The sequence below is a fragment of the Hibiscus syriacus genome, unplaced genomic scaffold, assembly GCF_006381635.1.
Source record: "Hibiscus syriacus cultivar Baekdansim isolate YM2019G1 unplaced genomic scaffold, ASM638163v2 tig00000778_pilon, whole genome shotgun sequence".
Classification (NCBI taxonomy): domain Eukaryota; kingdom Viridiplantae; phylum Streptophyta; class Magnoliopsida; order Malvales; family Malvaceae; genus Hibiscus; species Hibiscus syriacus.
The window spans coordinates 1,748,690-1,764,315 of record NW_024061825.1 but is presented as its reverse complement, the minus strand read 5'-3'; the positions used below and the strand labels follow the sequence as shown (position 1 = coordinate 1,764,315).

The window sequence follows — 15,626 nt, the reverse complement described above, 5'->3', positions numbered from 1 at the left end:
TGCTAGAAATGTAATTGTACCATTAATTGAGGCGGCCAAGGATCTTCTCAAGCATATACATCTTATCTTATTAACACACCAAATAGTTTTGACATTACATCCATACATAGTACTGTAATACAGAGCCAATGAACGGCTGATGGCTGACGGCCAGCGGCAATGGACGGTTAGCTGAGTTTCGCCGTGTTTGTAAAGGCGGCAGCCTTGACAAAGTCAACGTTTCGAGACAGCTTGGGTGGAAGAAAAGGCAGGCTGCTGAAATATCATCCATTGCAATACCTCTCTTCTTGTACTTCCATGCTCTTATGGCACATTGAACCAGTTTCTTTGCCGATTTCTCCTGATCTTCTGCCGTCGAAACAATCTCGACTGCTTCCTCGTTTGAAATAACATCCCACACCTAATTCAATCGAACATCGGAAGACACGTGTTAAATAACTTTTCTCCCGATCGATCGGACTAACCCTTTTTCTGTATTCCTTGGACTACAAGGCACTAAAGGAATGGAAAATGAATTAGGGAATTGAAAGCTGAACACAATTCATACCCCATCTGTTGCTAAAATGACGAATCGGTCTTTGATTGTGATGTTTCTTTGGGTGACATCGGGCACCGAGATGAGGCCGAACTCTTTGACACAATGGTCGCCGATGGCTCTCCATAAAGCTAGCCCTGGTGTGTTCCCATTTGGCGTCCACACCCTGTACACACCTGGTTCATCTCTTAAGCTAAATACTAGTCCATTGCACTGTCTTATTCTCTCAGCCTCCTCTGTTACATATATATAGACAAAAGATAAGATCCTCAAAAGTTGTAATGACCGGTTCCAGGACATCTCCTCTGCACCGCTCCGGTATTCAGTTACACGGGTGAGACCGCTCCGGTATGCAGTTACACAGGTGAAACATCCTGGAATGGAGTCGTTACAAAAACTATGTGAAATAAGGTGGTGACAAGTTCATTATCTAACCAGGAATGTTAGGCTTGAAGTCAACTGTAAGTTGAAGAGGTACCAATGTGCCACCATCTGAAGTAGTTGCTAGGACTGCACGAGAATCACCAACGTTTGCTATAACCAGATGTTGGCCCTAATCCATCAATGTCGAGAAAATTTTGTTAACCGGACCATCTCAAAGTCGACCAAGCATGTTTGAATATGAGCACGAGTACTCAAGCGACATAAGAAATAACAAAAATTTACCTGTTTAATGATTGTCAAAGCCGTCGTCCCGCTACGGAAGGAATCGATGCCGGGGTGGTTCTTAAGCTCGAGGTCGATGTCGGCATAAGTTTTCAAATAAGATTTTTTCCAGATATCAAAGTGATGATTATTAGGGTTAAGATCTTCTCAATTTGCCGGAAGACGCCGTGTACTCCTGGGGTCTTCTTCATTTACCTGAAGACGTCATGCAGTCGTGTAGTCTTCATATTTAGCTTGAAGACGCGTGGAGCACCTGACGTCTTTAGGTTAGTACTGTTCAATTTACGGTAGATGTTCAATTTACCGTAGATAGGGAAATAATCCCTGAGTTAGACTATATTGGGAATTAAAAAAATCCCACTTACATTATCTCAGCCATTTCTCCTGAAAAAAACGTAAGTGTTTTTTTTTTCATATTGAAATTGTCAAATATGAATTTACTCTTGGATTTCATTTTCCAATAACTATAAATTATTATTTTTCATTCAAATTAAGAAAAATAAACCGATATATACCATGATCTTCATTCTTACATGTAACCCTAGAGAAGAATCAAGATTTGGGCAAGAATGTTTGATTTAATTAGGCATTTTCTTGTATATTAAGGCTACTGTATAATATAATGCTTTGAGATTTGTCAGCATGAAACGTTAAATCTTTAAAATAATGTTTAGAATCTGGATTTTAATATTACAAATGAAATAAAATAAATTAAGAGAATCACTCTTATAATTAGTATTTATAATATTAAATCTAAACTCATTAATGAACTACCAATATCTATATAAAAATCAATTCTTATATTCAAATCTAAGTTAAAATTAATTGACACCAATTATAAATTTATATATAAATACAGGTCGACAAATCCCCTATTCAGATTCGGTAATATATTATTAAAATATTTGCATTATTTTTATATTAATATTCTAATTTGGAAGACATTTAATAGACCTTTCATGGGCCTAGTCAGAAAATTTTACCAACTCTCATTTCCATGTCAATTTAAATTATTGTTTGAAATAAATCTTTTTTATATATAATATTTAGGGTAAAGTACACAAATGATACATCGGTTATAAGATGTTACTTTGTTAATCCTTTAATTATTAAAATTACAAAATAGTTCTTTAACTATAGGATGTTAGTTTGTTGAGTCCTTTGACTATTAAAAGTTACAAAATGGTCACCCGACTATTCATTATGGTCCAAACTCATCCTCTTTCGTTAAAAAATTGACGACAATCTAAATTTTGAGCTGGACGTTTAACCTACTGATTGGAATATGATAAAATCTAATCTCAAAATCTCAAGTGACTATCATATCTCAGTTAACATGTTAACTTCCAACTCAGACGACTGTCAATTTTCTAACGAAAAGGGACAAATTTGAAACATAATGAATTGGGTGACCATTTTGTAACTTTTAGTAGTCGAAGGACTTAACAAAGTAATGTTCTATTGTCGAGAAATCATTTTGTAACTTTTAATAATTGGAAGATTCAACAAAATAACATCTTATAATAGGAGGGTCATTTGCGTACTTTACCCTAATATTTATATTTTTATAATTAAATTAAGGAATTCGTTACATTTTAAATAAGAAATTCGTTACATTTTAAACAACAATTAGTATTTAAATTAAATTGTGATAGGTAAATTAGGGAATAAAATGAATACCTTTAAAGAATCAAGCATGCGACTCTTGAATATAATAATATTAATATTAATTTTATAAAAAAAATGTATAATTTACTCTAATTTTTAAATAAATAAACATTATTACAATTATGAAATTCTTAAGAAAAATAAAACGAATATAAAAAATGAAAATAAATAAAGATTTATCCGTTCAAATTCGATTTATTTACAGCTCAATCAATTTGTCAAAATTTTGAAATAAAAAAACTAAGAGGTATTTTACCAATTTAAAATCAAAGCTCAAATCCTAGACAAAGTGGAGAACAAATCAAAGATGTCAAAATATAGGGTTTCTAAGCAAATTTGTTAGGGGGAAAGATGTCAATGAAAAACTTGAGGAGATGCATAATACTCACTCTCATTGAACACTGGTCTTAAATCTTCTCTGCACATGAAATCCATGGGGAAACAAACAAGATGTCCTCGAACCAATTTTAATCGATCGGTTGGATCGGCTTTTTCGATTTCTCCGGCCTGGGACGATTCCGATTTCGCCGGGGCTATTCCTAAATCGCTTGTAGTGTGAGACTGTCTTTCCCTGAGGGTTTGTCTAAGTGCAAGCCTGCATAACACGGAACATCAAGTTACAAGTTGGGAAAGGGTAACTAAAGAGCAGCGGAAAGGAGCACGAAAGAGACGTAATTGTGTACCGGGAATGGATGAGGTCGGTCGGGACACATGAAAAGACCTCCTGGTATATGTTTGTATTCAACTGCCATATAAATCATTAGCTATATGTCATATAAGTGCTATGCAAGTATCGAGTCATTGAACAGCTGAGAGAGTTCTTAAACCATGTGAGATTATTAAACCACCCAAAATTCTTGTTCTCGTATAAACATATGATTCCAGTCCTTACCATTGCCGTCGCAACCCATATATCCTTATAACTCGAATCACAAATGGGGTCGATTATTTGATTTACCTGAGGTGAGAAGAAAAGGAAAAAGGAAGAACACATTTATCAGGCTGTATGAACAAGATATATATATATCAAGACTGATCTCATAGTTCAATTCAATGAGCATAATAACTATGAATGAATGCTGGCTGACTAACCTCTCCTTTCCGAAGACCAAGATGTTCAGACCACAACGAAAGGCGAAGACTCAAAACAAATTTTCCAGCCTTCCATGGATTTCCTCCCATCCGTGAATCAACTAATTCTTTGTCTTCGATAAGCACACCGATCTGAAGTATTACTTGTGAAATCAAAACTCATATAGAAGTAATAAAGATGTTAAATGTCAGTCAAGGATCTATACAAAGCATTGAAGTGTTACACAATCAAACCATCAAAACTGTTATACCGAATTTCAGATATATTTTGATGCTAAATTGCCAGCAACTTGTAATCCTGATTCAATTATATCTCGTCCTTCACCTCTATTAACATTTAGACCTGAACTATATTTATCTTTTCAGTCAAATACTCAAATTTCACCAAAACATTTAAGCAATCCAGAATGCAGTGATACCTCTGAATCTCTTGATCCAAGTAAACTTCTATCGTTAATATTAGCGGATCCGATTATGGCCGCCGAGTCATCAATTAACATGATTTTACTATGAACATATATCTGCAGAAACAGTAGGGGTGAATTACTTGTCAAACAAGGGTATGCTACATGCTAAACTTTCACTGACACGTTATGCCACCGTCAAGAGAATTAATAATGAGGAAGAAAAATGTTAATGCAAAAACATACCGGACTGGTAGCCACAGGGCCACCATCAAAAAGTTTGCCGTATGATCTAAGACCATAGAAGGATATGTAATCATGAGTTTTATGACCAATGCGATCATAAAGATTATGCAATATCGAATTATGGCCTCTACGAATGGTTCGATACTGCCAATGCATTATGGCTCTCACTGATGCTGCACCAGCATCATCAAGACCTCCCTGTTGAAATTAATTATGAGTTCAAGCTTAAGGCCTTGATCTGAAATACAAGTTTAAAGATTATCGGCCAGAACCTGGAAACCAGGAAGCAGGGGTATGATAATGATAACCCTGAAACACTTGTTTTCACTGTGTGCTCGTAAAATACGCCAGTATAATACTTCCAAGACTCGATTCTTGATAATTTCATCTCCTGCGAGTCCTGATATGAAAAATTGGTTCTGGGAAAGGTCGTGGAAGAATGAAACCAACAGTAAGGATAAATCATGTAATTAATAGATTCATATGAACATCAACAAAAGTTTTTTTAAAAATAAAAATAAAAATAGGCATATACCTCTATATAAACAAAGTGTTCTGCTTTCTCAATGAGGGAGCAATAAGCACAGTGTATGCTCTTTTCTATTTGGCTGGTTCCAGCAGACCACTGACTGACACTCCTTATGATCTGAAAATCATAGATCTTGTTTATACTACATATAAGCTAAAAAGTCTAACTTTAAATGAAAACAAAAGTCAAATAGAACAGTAGATATAGTAGCTGGTCGCATTAATATTTCATTGTGCCTAACCCAAAGTAACAGCAGAAGATGAATAATAGAGTTCATTATGCACAAAAAAAACTCCATGGGTTGCAAATGCGCAGAACTGAATACAAACGAAAATTTACCATAGATATTACTTTCGTGTTCCCATCCTTTTAAGTTTACTTTTCCTTATCTTGTTACAGCTATATGCTGTTTAACAAAGTATATGACAAGAATTTCAATGGCATATTTATGAATGTTAGGAAATAAGACTAAGAAATCGGGATATCAAAATAATGAAAAATAAACAAATATCATGAGACAGATACAGTTTGTTATCAAGTCTCAACTAATATATAACCCACCTGACAATGACATGAAGTTCGCGGACCAACCTGTCCAGTTTTATCATCGACATCAACTTGATCACCCTTTTCCTGTGTTTCCCACCACTCAGGGTCTATAAGTTTGCTTCCAGGTTGCTTTTTTAAATCCACAGGTTTTTCCATATTAATATCCGGGGAGCCAAGGTCATCAACAAAGCTTGTCATGGGTGTGTCTGCAACTGGTTCTATTTTGGACTTTCGGAAAGGAAAATAAGTACTTTTACCAGCAGTAGAGTCTGGCTCGTTTGATTTTGGAAATGAACTACAATCAGCCTCTTGAGGCAAAAGTAGAGGAATATCTTGTAAAGATGACATAGAAGAAAAGGAATCATGTCCGCGGCCTGTATGACTACTACTGTCCTCAGTAATCTCGTTGCTTCTTCCCATATAATGTGGAATCACCATATGCTGCTGAGGCATAAGTAGTGGAATTGCTTTCTCATATGGAGCTTTATTTCTCTACTTATGGTAAAAAAGCAGCAAAATTTTGTTAAATAACACATTTATGACATGTTTACTACTATATTAATTCTGAATAAAAATGACCTTGGCATAGTTCCAGCGCTGAACAAAATGTCGTGCTACGTCACGACAAGGTGGTCCCCAGAGTGCACAATGTACATCATGCCAAGGCATTCGAGGATATTTTCCACGATCCAACTCATCTTTCATTGTATCTTCCCATGAATTCGGTTCAGATTCCCTGGAAGGCAATGGGAAATTGGTTAGGAACTGAAAGAGCTTAAAAAAAACCATAATCATAACCACAAATAGTTAACCCTGTTTTTCAAGATGGTTATAAAAAAGAGTGGGAAGAGGGAGGCGCAGAATAAGAAGTTACAAACTCTTGGAGGTTTGGAAACTCATGGTCACTTTAAACAAACAAAGGAGTTAATCCCGTTGATTAGAATTCAAGAACTGTTGGGGAACATCTATTAAGGAACAAGACCAAAACCTCGAGAGTGGAAGATACATTAAGCAGAAGCAAGTTGCCATGTCAAATTTATGATAGATTGTAAAATCAGCCAAAATAGTCCATCACTCTATTAATGACGTCATTGTAATAGAACAGTACAGCATAAGAGTGTGTAAATTAAGCATATAATACTTAATGACCACTGATATTTGACGAGCTCATGAAAGGCCAAAATGAATGGACAAGTTGAATTTGAAAACATTTTCTTAAAAGTATTATCAAATATTCAAAGGAGAATCTTTGCTTAAGCTAAAAGCTTACCTAGGATTATAATAGTCTTTTCCAGGCCATATTACGGGAGGATTATCGCTCACTTTGTGTTCAAATGTGTCATAGCGACCAAAGCATAAATCAAGTCCTCCAATAAAACAAATTTGGTTATCAACAATTACAAGTTTTTCATGGTGGGACCTACATGTAGAAGAAATACATATTCAGAGTAAAAAAAAATCCAATATATTAGCGCAATAAAGGTTTCAACATAAATGCATTTGCATACTCAATTCTCCAAGTAATGCATACCATAGATAGACACCGGCAGAGAAGTGGTCAGGATAACGCAATACCCTCACATTCTCGTGAATGCTAAGAAGCTTTTTCTTGCAATAGACACTGTTGATTTTCAAGGCAAGAGCAAGTTCTTTGTAAAGAAGGATGTGTATCTGCAATCATAGACACATTCAGACCACTAAAGTAAATAACTTGAAAATTAGTTAGCTAAGCATAACATCTTCTCGTGAGGATTGGACATATATATACCGTAGAAGAAGAATTTTAATTTGTTTTAAAAGATAAAATAAAAACATTTTTAACAGTTAAATAAGGCTTGTAACTTTTAAAGGGGCTCTATATGAAACCAAAAGTCTTTAGAAAAAAAAGTTCTTACGAACTTCCTAGAAATATATAAATGAAAATTACAGTACCTGAACCCCTTCCTTTGCTTTGGCTTCCAGCAAAGCATCGAGCCTGGAAGATGCATGCTCACGGAAAGGACGGCGTAGATACAATTCTGGGCAAAGCCACCATCCACACATAAATATCTGCACAAATTTTAGGATAAAAAAAAGGCTATTTATGCTGAAGAAAAAAGTCAGTTTGAATACAACTCAGGTCGACCTGCAAGATTAGAAAGGACAGACCTCTGATTTAGCATCCTCAATTGACGAAGCTATAGCATTAAACGCTACACGACCATCTACAAACCACTGAGCCTGACTACCATCATCTGTCAAACCCCTTGGAGGAGCAAAAGAGCCAAAACGATGAGGATGGCACCAGCCCTCTGGAGGCCTAAGACCGGCATCATTAATTGCAGCAACCCAGTCTTTAACTCTAGCACTACTCTTGGTTCTTATCCTTATGCTCCGGACTCCACATGTGACCTTTTGAAGTTCCCAATTATCTGTTAGAAAGTGAGTTTCTCTAGATATATTCATCAGACATACAACTTAACCCACCATTATAGAGGCAAATAGTTATGTTAATGTATAGAAAGAATACGACTTCAAAAAAGATCTTCAGTGCAAAAAAACCCATAAATTATCCTGATCCTATATGTTTGGTACTTGATGTGATGTTAATAAAGATTAATGATCAGGGATTTTTGGAGTAACTATCTGTTTGGATAGCATACGTATCCATCACCTTAGGTTTTCTATTGAAAAAAAAATGTCAGGGAGTTTATCCAAATCAAAAAAAGAAAAAGAAGTTGCAATAAAAGGTCATTGATTATGAACAACACTATCTTAAACTTTAAAATGCCTGCTAAAAGGTTAAATTGAATAGCGTGTCCATCAGAGGAAAGAATTTCCAGAGAAAGGACAAGTATTCTGCTGACCTTAAAGGCATGGCGTAAAGGATTACGTTCCCTCACTTCTGCTGCTAGTGATATCCAGCCCTCACCGTTACCATCTGAGGTAGGTAGTACATCGAAAACAATTATATCTGAAGGTTTATTATCAAAAGGATCTTCCAGAAAGGCCAAGAATCCAGGTTTTAGTACAGCCCACACCTGAAAATAATAGCAAAGGAGTGCCTCTTTATGGTCCAACCGGAGAGTTACTGTCCATATGGCAAAAAATTATGGTACAAAATATTTAACATTCTAGCAAGCTAAGATACTACAACAGCCAATTCTCTCAAGCATAAGAATCTAAGTATGACAATCATTAACCCGTCTTCAAAACTCTCTCCCCAAATCATTAATATTCATTTAGTTTAACTTTAACCCATCGCGCCCGTTATGCAACAGCAGGCTATTACTATACATTATTACATGCTACCTCACTAAGCACAGTTGACCAAGTGATATCTCTTGCAGGAGCACAGCATATGAAAACTGGCATGCCCGTTTCCCACCTACCCAAGAATATTTGGATAGTGAAAGGGTCAATTAGTATTTTCTGCACCGCAAGCATGTGCAAAGTAGGTTCTGGAACAAGCACATTTTAAGTTGAATATTAACTGACATTTCTGAAATGAAATCACATTACCTTTTGCCAGTTGTCATTACAACAATTGAACCAAGGGCATGCACAACATCTATCAGAGTCATCATTCCTGGCAATTTTTGGTAGATGTTTCACCATTACATACTCTTCCTTTAGCTTAGGGCCATATTCTGGTAAAAACGACAACGATGAAACCTCCAAAAATCTGCAAACCTACAAGAAAATTGACAGAGATGCCTATACAAACAATAAAAGAGGGAAATAGAGTAACAAATATCTAAACATTGAACACATAGTGATTACTAATCACATTCCAATTTCTATGTTTTTACACTTCAATTACAAAATCCGACTACAATTAAACAACCCTTTCAATTTATCAACTGATAGTTTACTGAAACAGCATTTAGGAGGACTCTTCTACGTAATGATTGTTCCATGAAGAAAAAGCTAAGTTGAATCCGGTCATTTATTGAAGGAAGGTCTAATACCTATGAAGTTAAATATAGATGGACAAATGCATACCTCTCTAGAGTTAACAATGTCCAAATTTCCAAGAAAGTTATTCAAATATTTCTGCATTGCAACCTTTGCTCTATCAGAGATAGAAGACTGCCATCCCAAGGCTGGTGTAATAACCGGAAGAGCAGCACTTGACGGAACATCTCTGAATAGATACAAAAACAAGGGGGGGAAGAAAGAACAGAAAAACACTCGTAAGTACTAGGAGTTAAAATTTTCTTTTCCTTTGCATAGGGAAGTTGGCAACAATAACAATTTACCTGTTTCTCACACTTTCATCATGATGTAATGAATTAGAATCTTCATCCGGTTCATCATCTTCGTGCAGAACCGGCGTATGTACTTGGTCTCCTACTCCTAGATTTTGAAGCCATTCTTTAACCTTTAATATAATAATATTCATAAAGAAAACCGCATCAAAATCCTAATCCATTCTGAGCCAACCAGTAATCAATAAACAAGAAACCTTCATACATGTAAACACTGTCGTTATATCTACACAGACCTGTTCTTGCTTCTCGTGAATTTCTTCGATAAACAGCCGCTTCTTCAAAGCAAAGTGCAAGTAAAAAACGTGCGAAGCCTTCTTCAATAACCGCCACTTAAACTGAAACATTAAAAAGTAGAAAAGTTAAGATCGTAAAAGATGTAATTCGAAATTCAAAGTTTCAAACAAATTCGAGAAAGGAGGAATTTGATCAAAAAGGAAAACTTGCATGTTTGTATCGGAATTCGATGGTGTAAGACAAAAGCATGGGGCTGATATCGCCGGCGTCGGGTCTAGAGACGGAAACGATGGATGCTTTAGGTAACTCGTCGAAAATGCGAGTCGACTCAGGGGCTACACCTGGAGTGAACGAGAAGAATTGTGTCACCATCGATGGTGCTGCTGGCTCCTGCTGCTGCATTTGCAAGTACCGTAGGCCACTTTGATCCGACTCCATTGAATTGGCTTGATTGGAAACTTAATCAAAGATCCGATAATTTCTTTTTTGTTGTTTTACTTTTTCCTTGTGGATTTGATCTGATAAATTCGAAAATCGAATAGCATTGAGAGAATGTGTTGCTGATCGAGTGATAGAAATAAACTATTGCTTCGCTTGGCTTTTCAAGGTTCTTCTTTCTCTCATTTTGGGCAAAGTACTTAGAGGTCACTTAATTATATGGAGATGATACTTTTAGTCAATAAACCTTTAAATATTATAAAATAATATTTCAATTTATTAAATTATTATAAATTATTCTCTATATATTATGAAATAACAATAATTTGACAAAATTAATGATCACTTTTTAATATTCAAAAGAGTATTGATCAAAAAGATTATTTTCGTGATAGTTTAGTGGTCTCATAAGTATTTAAATTTTATTTGCAATACATAAATTAAAACCATGAAGCATGTTTTGATTTTGAATCTCTTAATGGTTTAATTTACAATTTGATCACTTACATATACATACTTTTGTTGTTGTGGATACTTAAAATTTTCAAGTCTTATCATTGTCATATTTTTTTTACAAAAAAAAAACGAAAATAAAACAATAGTTTAAATACTAAAGTATGATAAAGTTTAAGGAGCAAATCGTAAATAAAAAAAACTTTTTAATAAATCTATATTAAACACTAATTATAAGCTCTTAACCAAATTCAAATAAAAATTTATTTCTTTTTAAAAAATTAAAATAAATAGACCCAAGCATTAGTTAATTTACTGTTGTTAGTTACATTCAACCCTTGATTTAAGGCAAAACTGACTTGCTTGCTTAATCTCTCAAATTTATCAAAATATCTAACAATTTAATTATATAAAAACAAATTTTTGATAATAAAAATATTAATTTATTATAATATTCCTTAACTGAATTGATTTCGAGTTAAATAGCAACACAATAAATAATATGCAGCAAATCTTTAAGATGCGAACACTTTAAATTCATTGAACGTTCAGCTTTCATTTCTCAACCCATGACCAATGTATTCCATTCATATTCTAATTTCATTTTTGTATATTATCGTTAACGAAACGGAAGAGATATCGGTTTCGAACAATAATGTATTAGTAAATAATGAACTTTTATAATACTAACCATTAGTCGTTACAATATTCAGTCCAGACTAATCGACCAAGAATTGAATACAGGTTATACCGTAATAACTTATTATAATAGTACCGATACTTCATATATCAGTATTGATATTACTTTTTTCCAACTGCTATATTTTATATTTAGTGCAGGAAATATCGATACTTAAAGTCTGAGTACCGATACTATAAACTCCGTGGGTTTTCAAAAGTCAAATCATATGTAAAGTAAGAAAATAAAACATAAAATAAAATAAAAAACTAAATGCTTTTTCTCACTTACATTCACTTCTTAACTCCCCCGCAGATATAAAAAAGAAATCCAAATTAGAGCAGTTGAAAACACATGAAGAAACAAAAACAAAACAATTCTGTCACGCATCTTACTCGGCCTGTTGCGCTGCTGCCTTTGCACCAGGTCCCTGCAACGCTCAAACAAACATTTTAGTCACAGAAGCAATCAAAAACAAGATTAACAACAGTTAAATATTTGGATATATCCATATTATTTATATATTCTTTTAATTTAATTATATTTTTAATAAATTAAAATAAACTATATATTTTTAAATGAAAATGAAAATGAAAATAAAATATTTTTAAACTAAGTTAATAGTAAAATATATTTAATAAGTTAATATAAAAATATTTAAGGTTAATATATATATATATATATAATTATATTATATATAATTCGGGTCACGGATACCTGGTTCATGATTTTTTACTTTTTCTTTAAATTATATTATTTTTAAAAAATTATATCAAAATATTCTAAAATTCTAAAATTTAAAAGTATATAATATATATAATTCATACATAAAGTTTAAAATTCAAATTACATAATTAGAATAAAATATATTAAAAATTTAAAATAAAGAAATATAATGAAATTTCAAATGTTTTAAAATTAAAATAAATATTTTTAAAAAATAATTTAGAACATTAATGTGAAATAATTTAAGAAATTAAGAATTTAGAATGTTATGGTGTTAAAATTTAAGAAATTAGGATATTAGAATGTTAGAGTAAAATAATTTGAGAATTATGAATAAAATTTAATATAAAATAAAATAAAAATATATAATAAATCGGATATCGGGTCAAAGGGTATTTAGTTAACTAACATTTTGTGACACATGCTCGACCCAAAACTGGTCTGGTACCCGACTCAGAAAATCGAGTATTTTTATTATAAATACTTACAACTGGTCAATCGGGTCGAGTATTTTTTAACAACCTTACATCTTTCAATTGGATGATTAAATTTATTTTAATTTATTAAAAGTATGACTAAATTGAGAGAAATGTAATAGAAGGGATCAAATGTGTGATTATATAAAAAATATTTAATTGTTGTTAACGAGAGTTAATTCAGAGTGACTACATCTTAAATAAAAACGTAAGTGATCATATCTTATGTATTTTAAAATCAATAACAAAAAATGAGCAAAACTGAAAGATAGTGATCGTCCATGTAGTTAACAAAAAAAAAAAAAAAAAAGACTACGTGTTTCCAGCTTAGTGTTGGTATTGAACTTTTACCCTCTTTTGGGAATGTGGCCATCCAAACGTGGGAAACAAATTCCCGGATAAAAAGATTCCTCTCAAGAATGCAAAAATCCGTGAACCAAACACTACAATTTTGGTTCAATAGATGTGAAGAACTACCTGTGCAAGGCGTTCTTCTCTTCTGCCCATCTTTCTCTCCCTGCTCGCTTCTTAGCACGCTTGGCCTCGAACTGGTCAGAAAGTGTTTTTTCTCTTGCCTTCTCGGCCTTGGACTTGTGGATACTTTCCATCAACACAAGCTTGTTCTTAAACACATTACCCTTCACCTTCATGCACATGTCATGGTACATGTGCTTGTCAATCTTCTTAGACTCCCTGTACTTGCGAAGCAATCGCCTCAACACACGCATTCTCCTCATCCATAGGATTTTCGTCGGCAATCTTGCCTCCCGGGTACCCTTCCTCTTCCCTTAAAGCAGTGAGATGATGATAATGTCTAGCTTAATAAGAACTTCAAGGAACAACAATGGCACACAACCGTTGAACCCAACACGATAAATATAGGCTACTGAATCGAGGATTAATCGCACCATATCCAGAGTGTCGGCCCTTTCTCTTGGCCTCCTTCATTCGGCGTGCACGAGAACGGGAATGAATCTTGGTAGGCTTCCGGATAATAAAACCATCCTTCACAAGTTTCCGGACGTTCTGCCCTGCAAAAACCAGTGATCAAATTCTTAACATGCAAACTGGTTGGAAGGGGAAAACAGAAACAATAGATCACAAGCAGCTTCAAATCATGAAACCATAAATATCATAGTACTAAATTGCAGCCGCAATGCAGTATAAATGGACGCATCGTATTCAAGGTCATCGTGATACCACAAACTGCATCAACAACATAAAAACATATTTATTTTTAGGAAATAAATCATGTGGTATCGTCGGCAACATCCACAACCACACCACAGCCACAATTTAGTACTATGCTAAATATTATCAGAAACAGTTTAAGAATATCATTAGAACATCAACGACAATCCAACAGATAAAAAAAGTATTGCAGAGCTGATTTTATTTCATTTTACAAACTAGTTCTTCAGTAAACACCACTCCTTAAGCTGTTCTTACTGAGTTTACCAACTAGAAATAAGTATAAATACAAATCTGAATCAATCATTTCATTTTCTTAAGGAACCAAACAAAACCTACACATACATATATATAACAAATAGAAATGAACTGAATCAGGATAATGAAGTAGAAAGAATTGAAGCAACTTACTGGAGTTGGCCATGGAGATCTCATTGATTTCATTGGGGTCGATCCAAACCTTGCCGCGACCACACTTCAGGACGCTAGCGGCGAGCCGCTTCTGTAACTTCAAGGACACCATAGTCGTCTTCCTTTCCCGTCCCCTCTCTTCCGTGTGTTTCTGAGAGCGGAAAACTAGAGTGTTTCTTGCACAAAAAGGCGGAGGCGGCCTTTATAACCATATCCGATATTTTGTTAGGGTTAGGGCTTTTGGTATTGATCCAGGAAAAGATTGAAAGGGTTGGCCCATTTTGTTAGTTGTTGGGCTTAATTAAGATTCTCCTTAATGCATTGTTTTCTTATAGAAGATGAAATATATAAAACTATAATAAACGTTTATAATTATAATCGTAAATTAAACATATAATTAGAATATTTTATACAATCAATTACACTTGAAATTAGTCACTTAAGGTCACACAGTAACTATACAAGAAAAATATTAAAAAAATCTAACTAAAAATCTCGAACAAAAGATAGATACAAACATATATAATCGCATCAGCAAACGAACCACGAAGGATGATCAAGTTACTAAAAGACCACCGAAAACTATAAATCAGAGTCGACCAATGTTTCAAAGCATGAAAGATCAATATGATAACAAATAAGTGATATCCAACATCAAATTCAATCCTGATAAAAAAAATTTATAAATGAAACAACGATAAAAAAACATAGGAAAATATGTGATAAAAACAGAGAAAAACGTATTATAAAAATATAATTATTAAAATTAAAAAAAAGCAAAGATGAGAAACAATATATATATATATATTAACTATTGATAATTAGCACTAAAATTAATCTAGTAACCGACCAACAAAGATGAAAAATATAAGGGACAAAGATAATAAGAAAAAAATTAGGTTTTCAAATCAAAATAACTCTTAATATGAATATATAAATTTAATAAAAGTAAATCATTTTCATATACTATTGCATTATAAGTAGATATAGTAAAAATATTTAAATTTTATGACTTTCAATTTAATTTAATAGAATTAATTTTTTACATCGTAATTAAAGATAAATTTATTTAAATT

General features: G+C 33.6%; 2 protein-coding genes and 1 pseudogene across 2 annotated transcripts; all 3 read right to left on the bottom strand.

The window, feature by feature from the left end:
• Window positions 1–167: 167 nt before the first annotated feature.
• Window positions 168–1,409, bottom strand: LOC120219079 (annotated as a pseudogene).
• A 1,814-nt stretch (window positions 1,410–3,223) lies between these two features.
• LOC120219068 (phospholipase D zeta 1-like) lies at window positions 3,224–10,614 on the bottom strand. Its single transcript, XM_039215916.1, has 20 exons — window positions 10,387–10,614; window positions 10,176–10,277; window positions 9,931–10,052; window positions 9,674–9,815; window positions 9,191–9,361; window positions 8,536–8,709; window positions 7,838–8,080; window positions 7,622–7,738; window positions 7,221–7,360; window positions 6,960–7,109; window positions 6,269–6,425; window positions 5,702–6,181; window positions 5,147–5,257; window positions 4,884–5,030; window positions 4,612–4,809; window positions 4,381–4,482; window positions 3,962–4,093; window positions 3,762–3,827; window positions 3,553–3,614; window positions 3,224–3,464 (listed from the first exon to the last, which is right to left on the bottom strand). The coding sequence occupies exons 1-20, from the start codon at window positions 10,612–10,614 to the stop codon at window positions 3,224–3,226; spliced, it is 3,285 nt and encodes a 1,094-aa protein (XP_039071847.1).
• A 2,792-nt stretch (window positions 10,615–13,406) lies between these two features.
• On the bottom strand, window positions 13,407–14,767 carry LOC120114792 (60S ribosomal protein L19-1-like). Its single transcript, XM_039135575.1, has 3 exons — window positions 14,551–14,767; window positions 13,857–13,979; window positions 13,407–13,735 (listed from the first exon to the last, which is right to left on the bottom strand). The coding sequence occupies exons 1-3, from the start codon at window positions 14,660–14,662 to the stop codon at window positions 13,422–13,424; spliced, it is 549 nt and encodes a 182-aa protein (XP_038991506.1). The 5' UTR covers window positions 14,663–14,767; the 3' UTR covers window positions 13,407–13,421.
• Window positions 14,768–15,626: the final 859 nt, after the last annotated feature.

Coding starts and splice junctions, on each gene's coding strand:
- LOC120219068 (XM_039215916.1), bottom strand. CDS start 10,614: ATGGAGTCGGATCAAAGTGGCCTACGGTACTTGCAAATGCAGCAGCAG. Junction 8,710..9,190: donor GTAATGACAACTGGCAAAAG/GTAATGTGATTT, acceptor TATTATTTTCAG/GTGTGGGCTGTACTAAAACC. Junction 3,465..3,552: donor ACCGACCTCATCCATTCCCG/GTACACAATTAC, acceptor CGTGTTATGCAG/GCTTGCACTTAGACAAACCC.
- LOC120114792 (XM_039135575.1), bottom strand. CDS start 14,662: ATGGTGTCCTTGAAGTTACAGAAGCGGCTCGCCGCTAGCGTCCTGAAG. Junction 13,980..14,550: donor GATCTCCATGGCCAACTCCA/GTAAGTTGCTTC, acceptor TGGTTTTTGCAG/GGCAGAACGTCCGGAAACTT. Junction 13,736..13,856: donor GGGCCGACACTCTGGATATG/GTGCGATTAATC, acceptor CACTGCTTTAAG/GGAAGAGGAAGGGTACCCGG.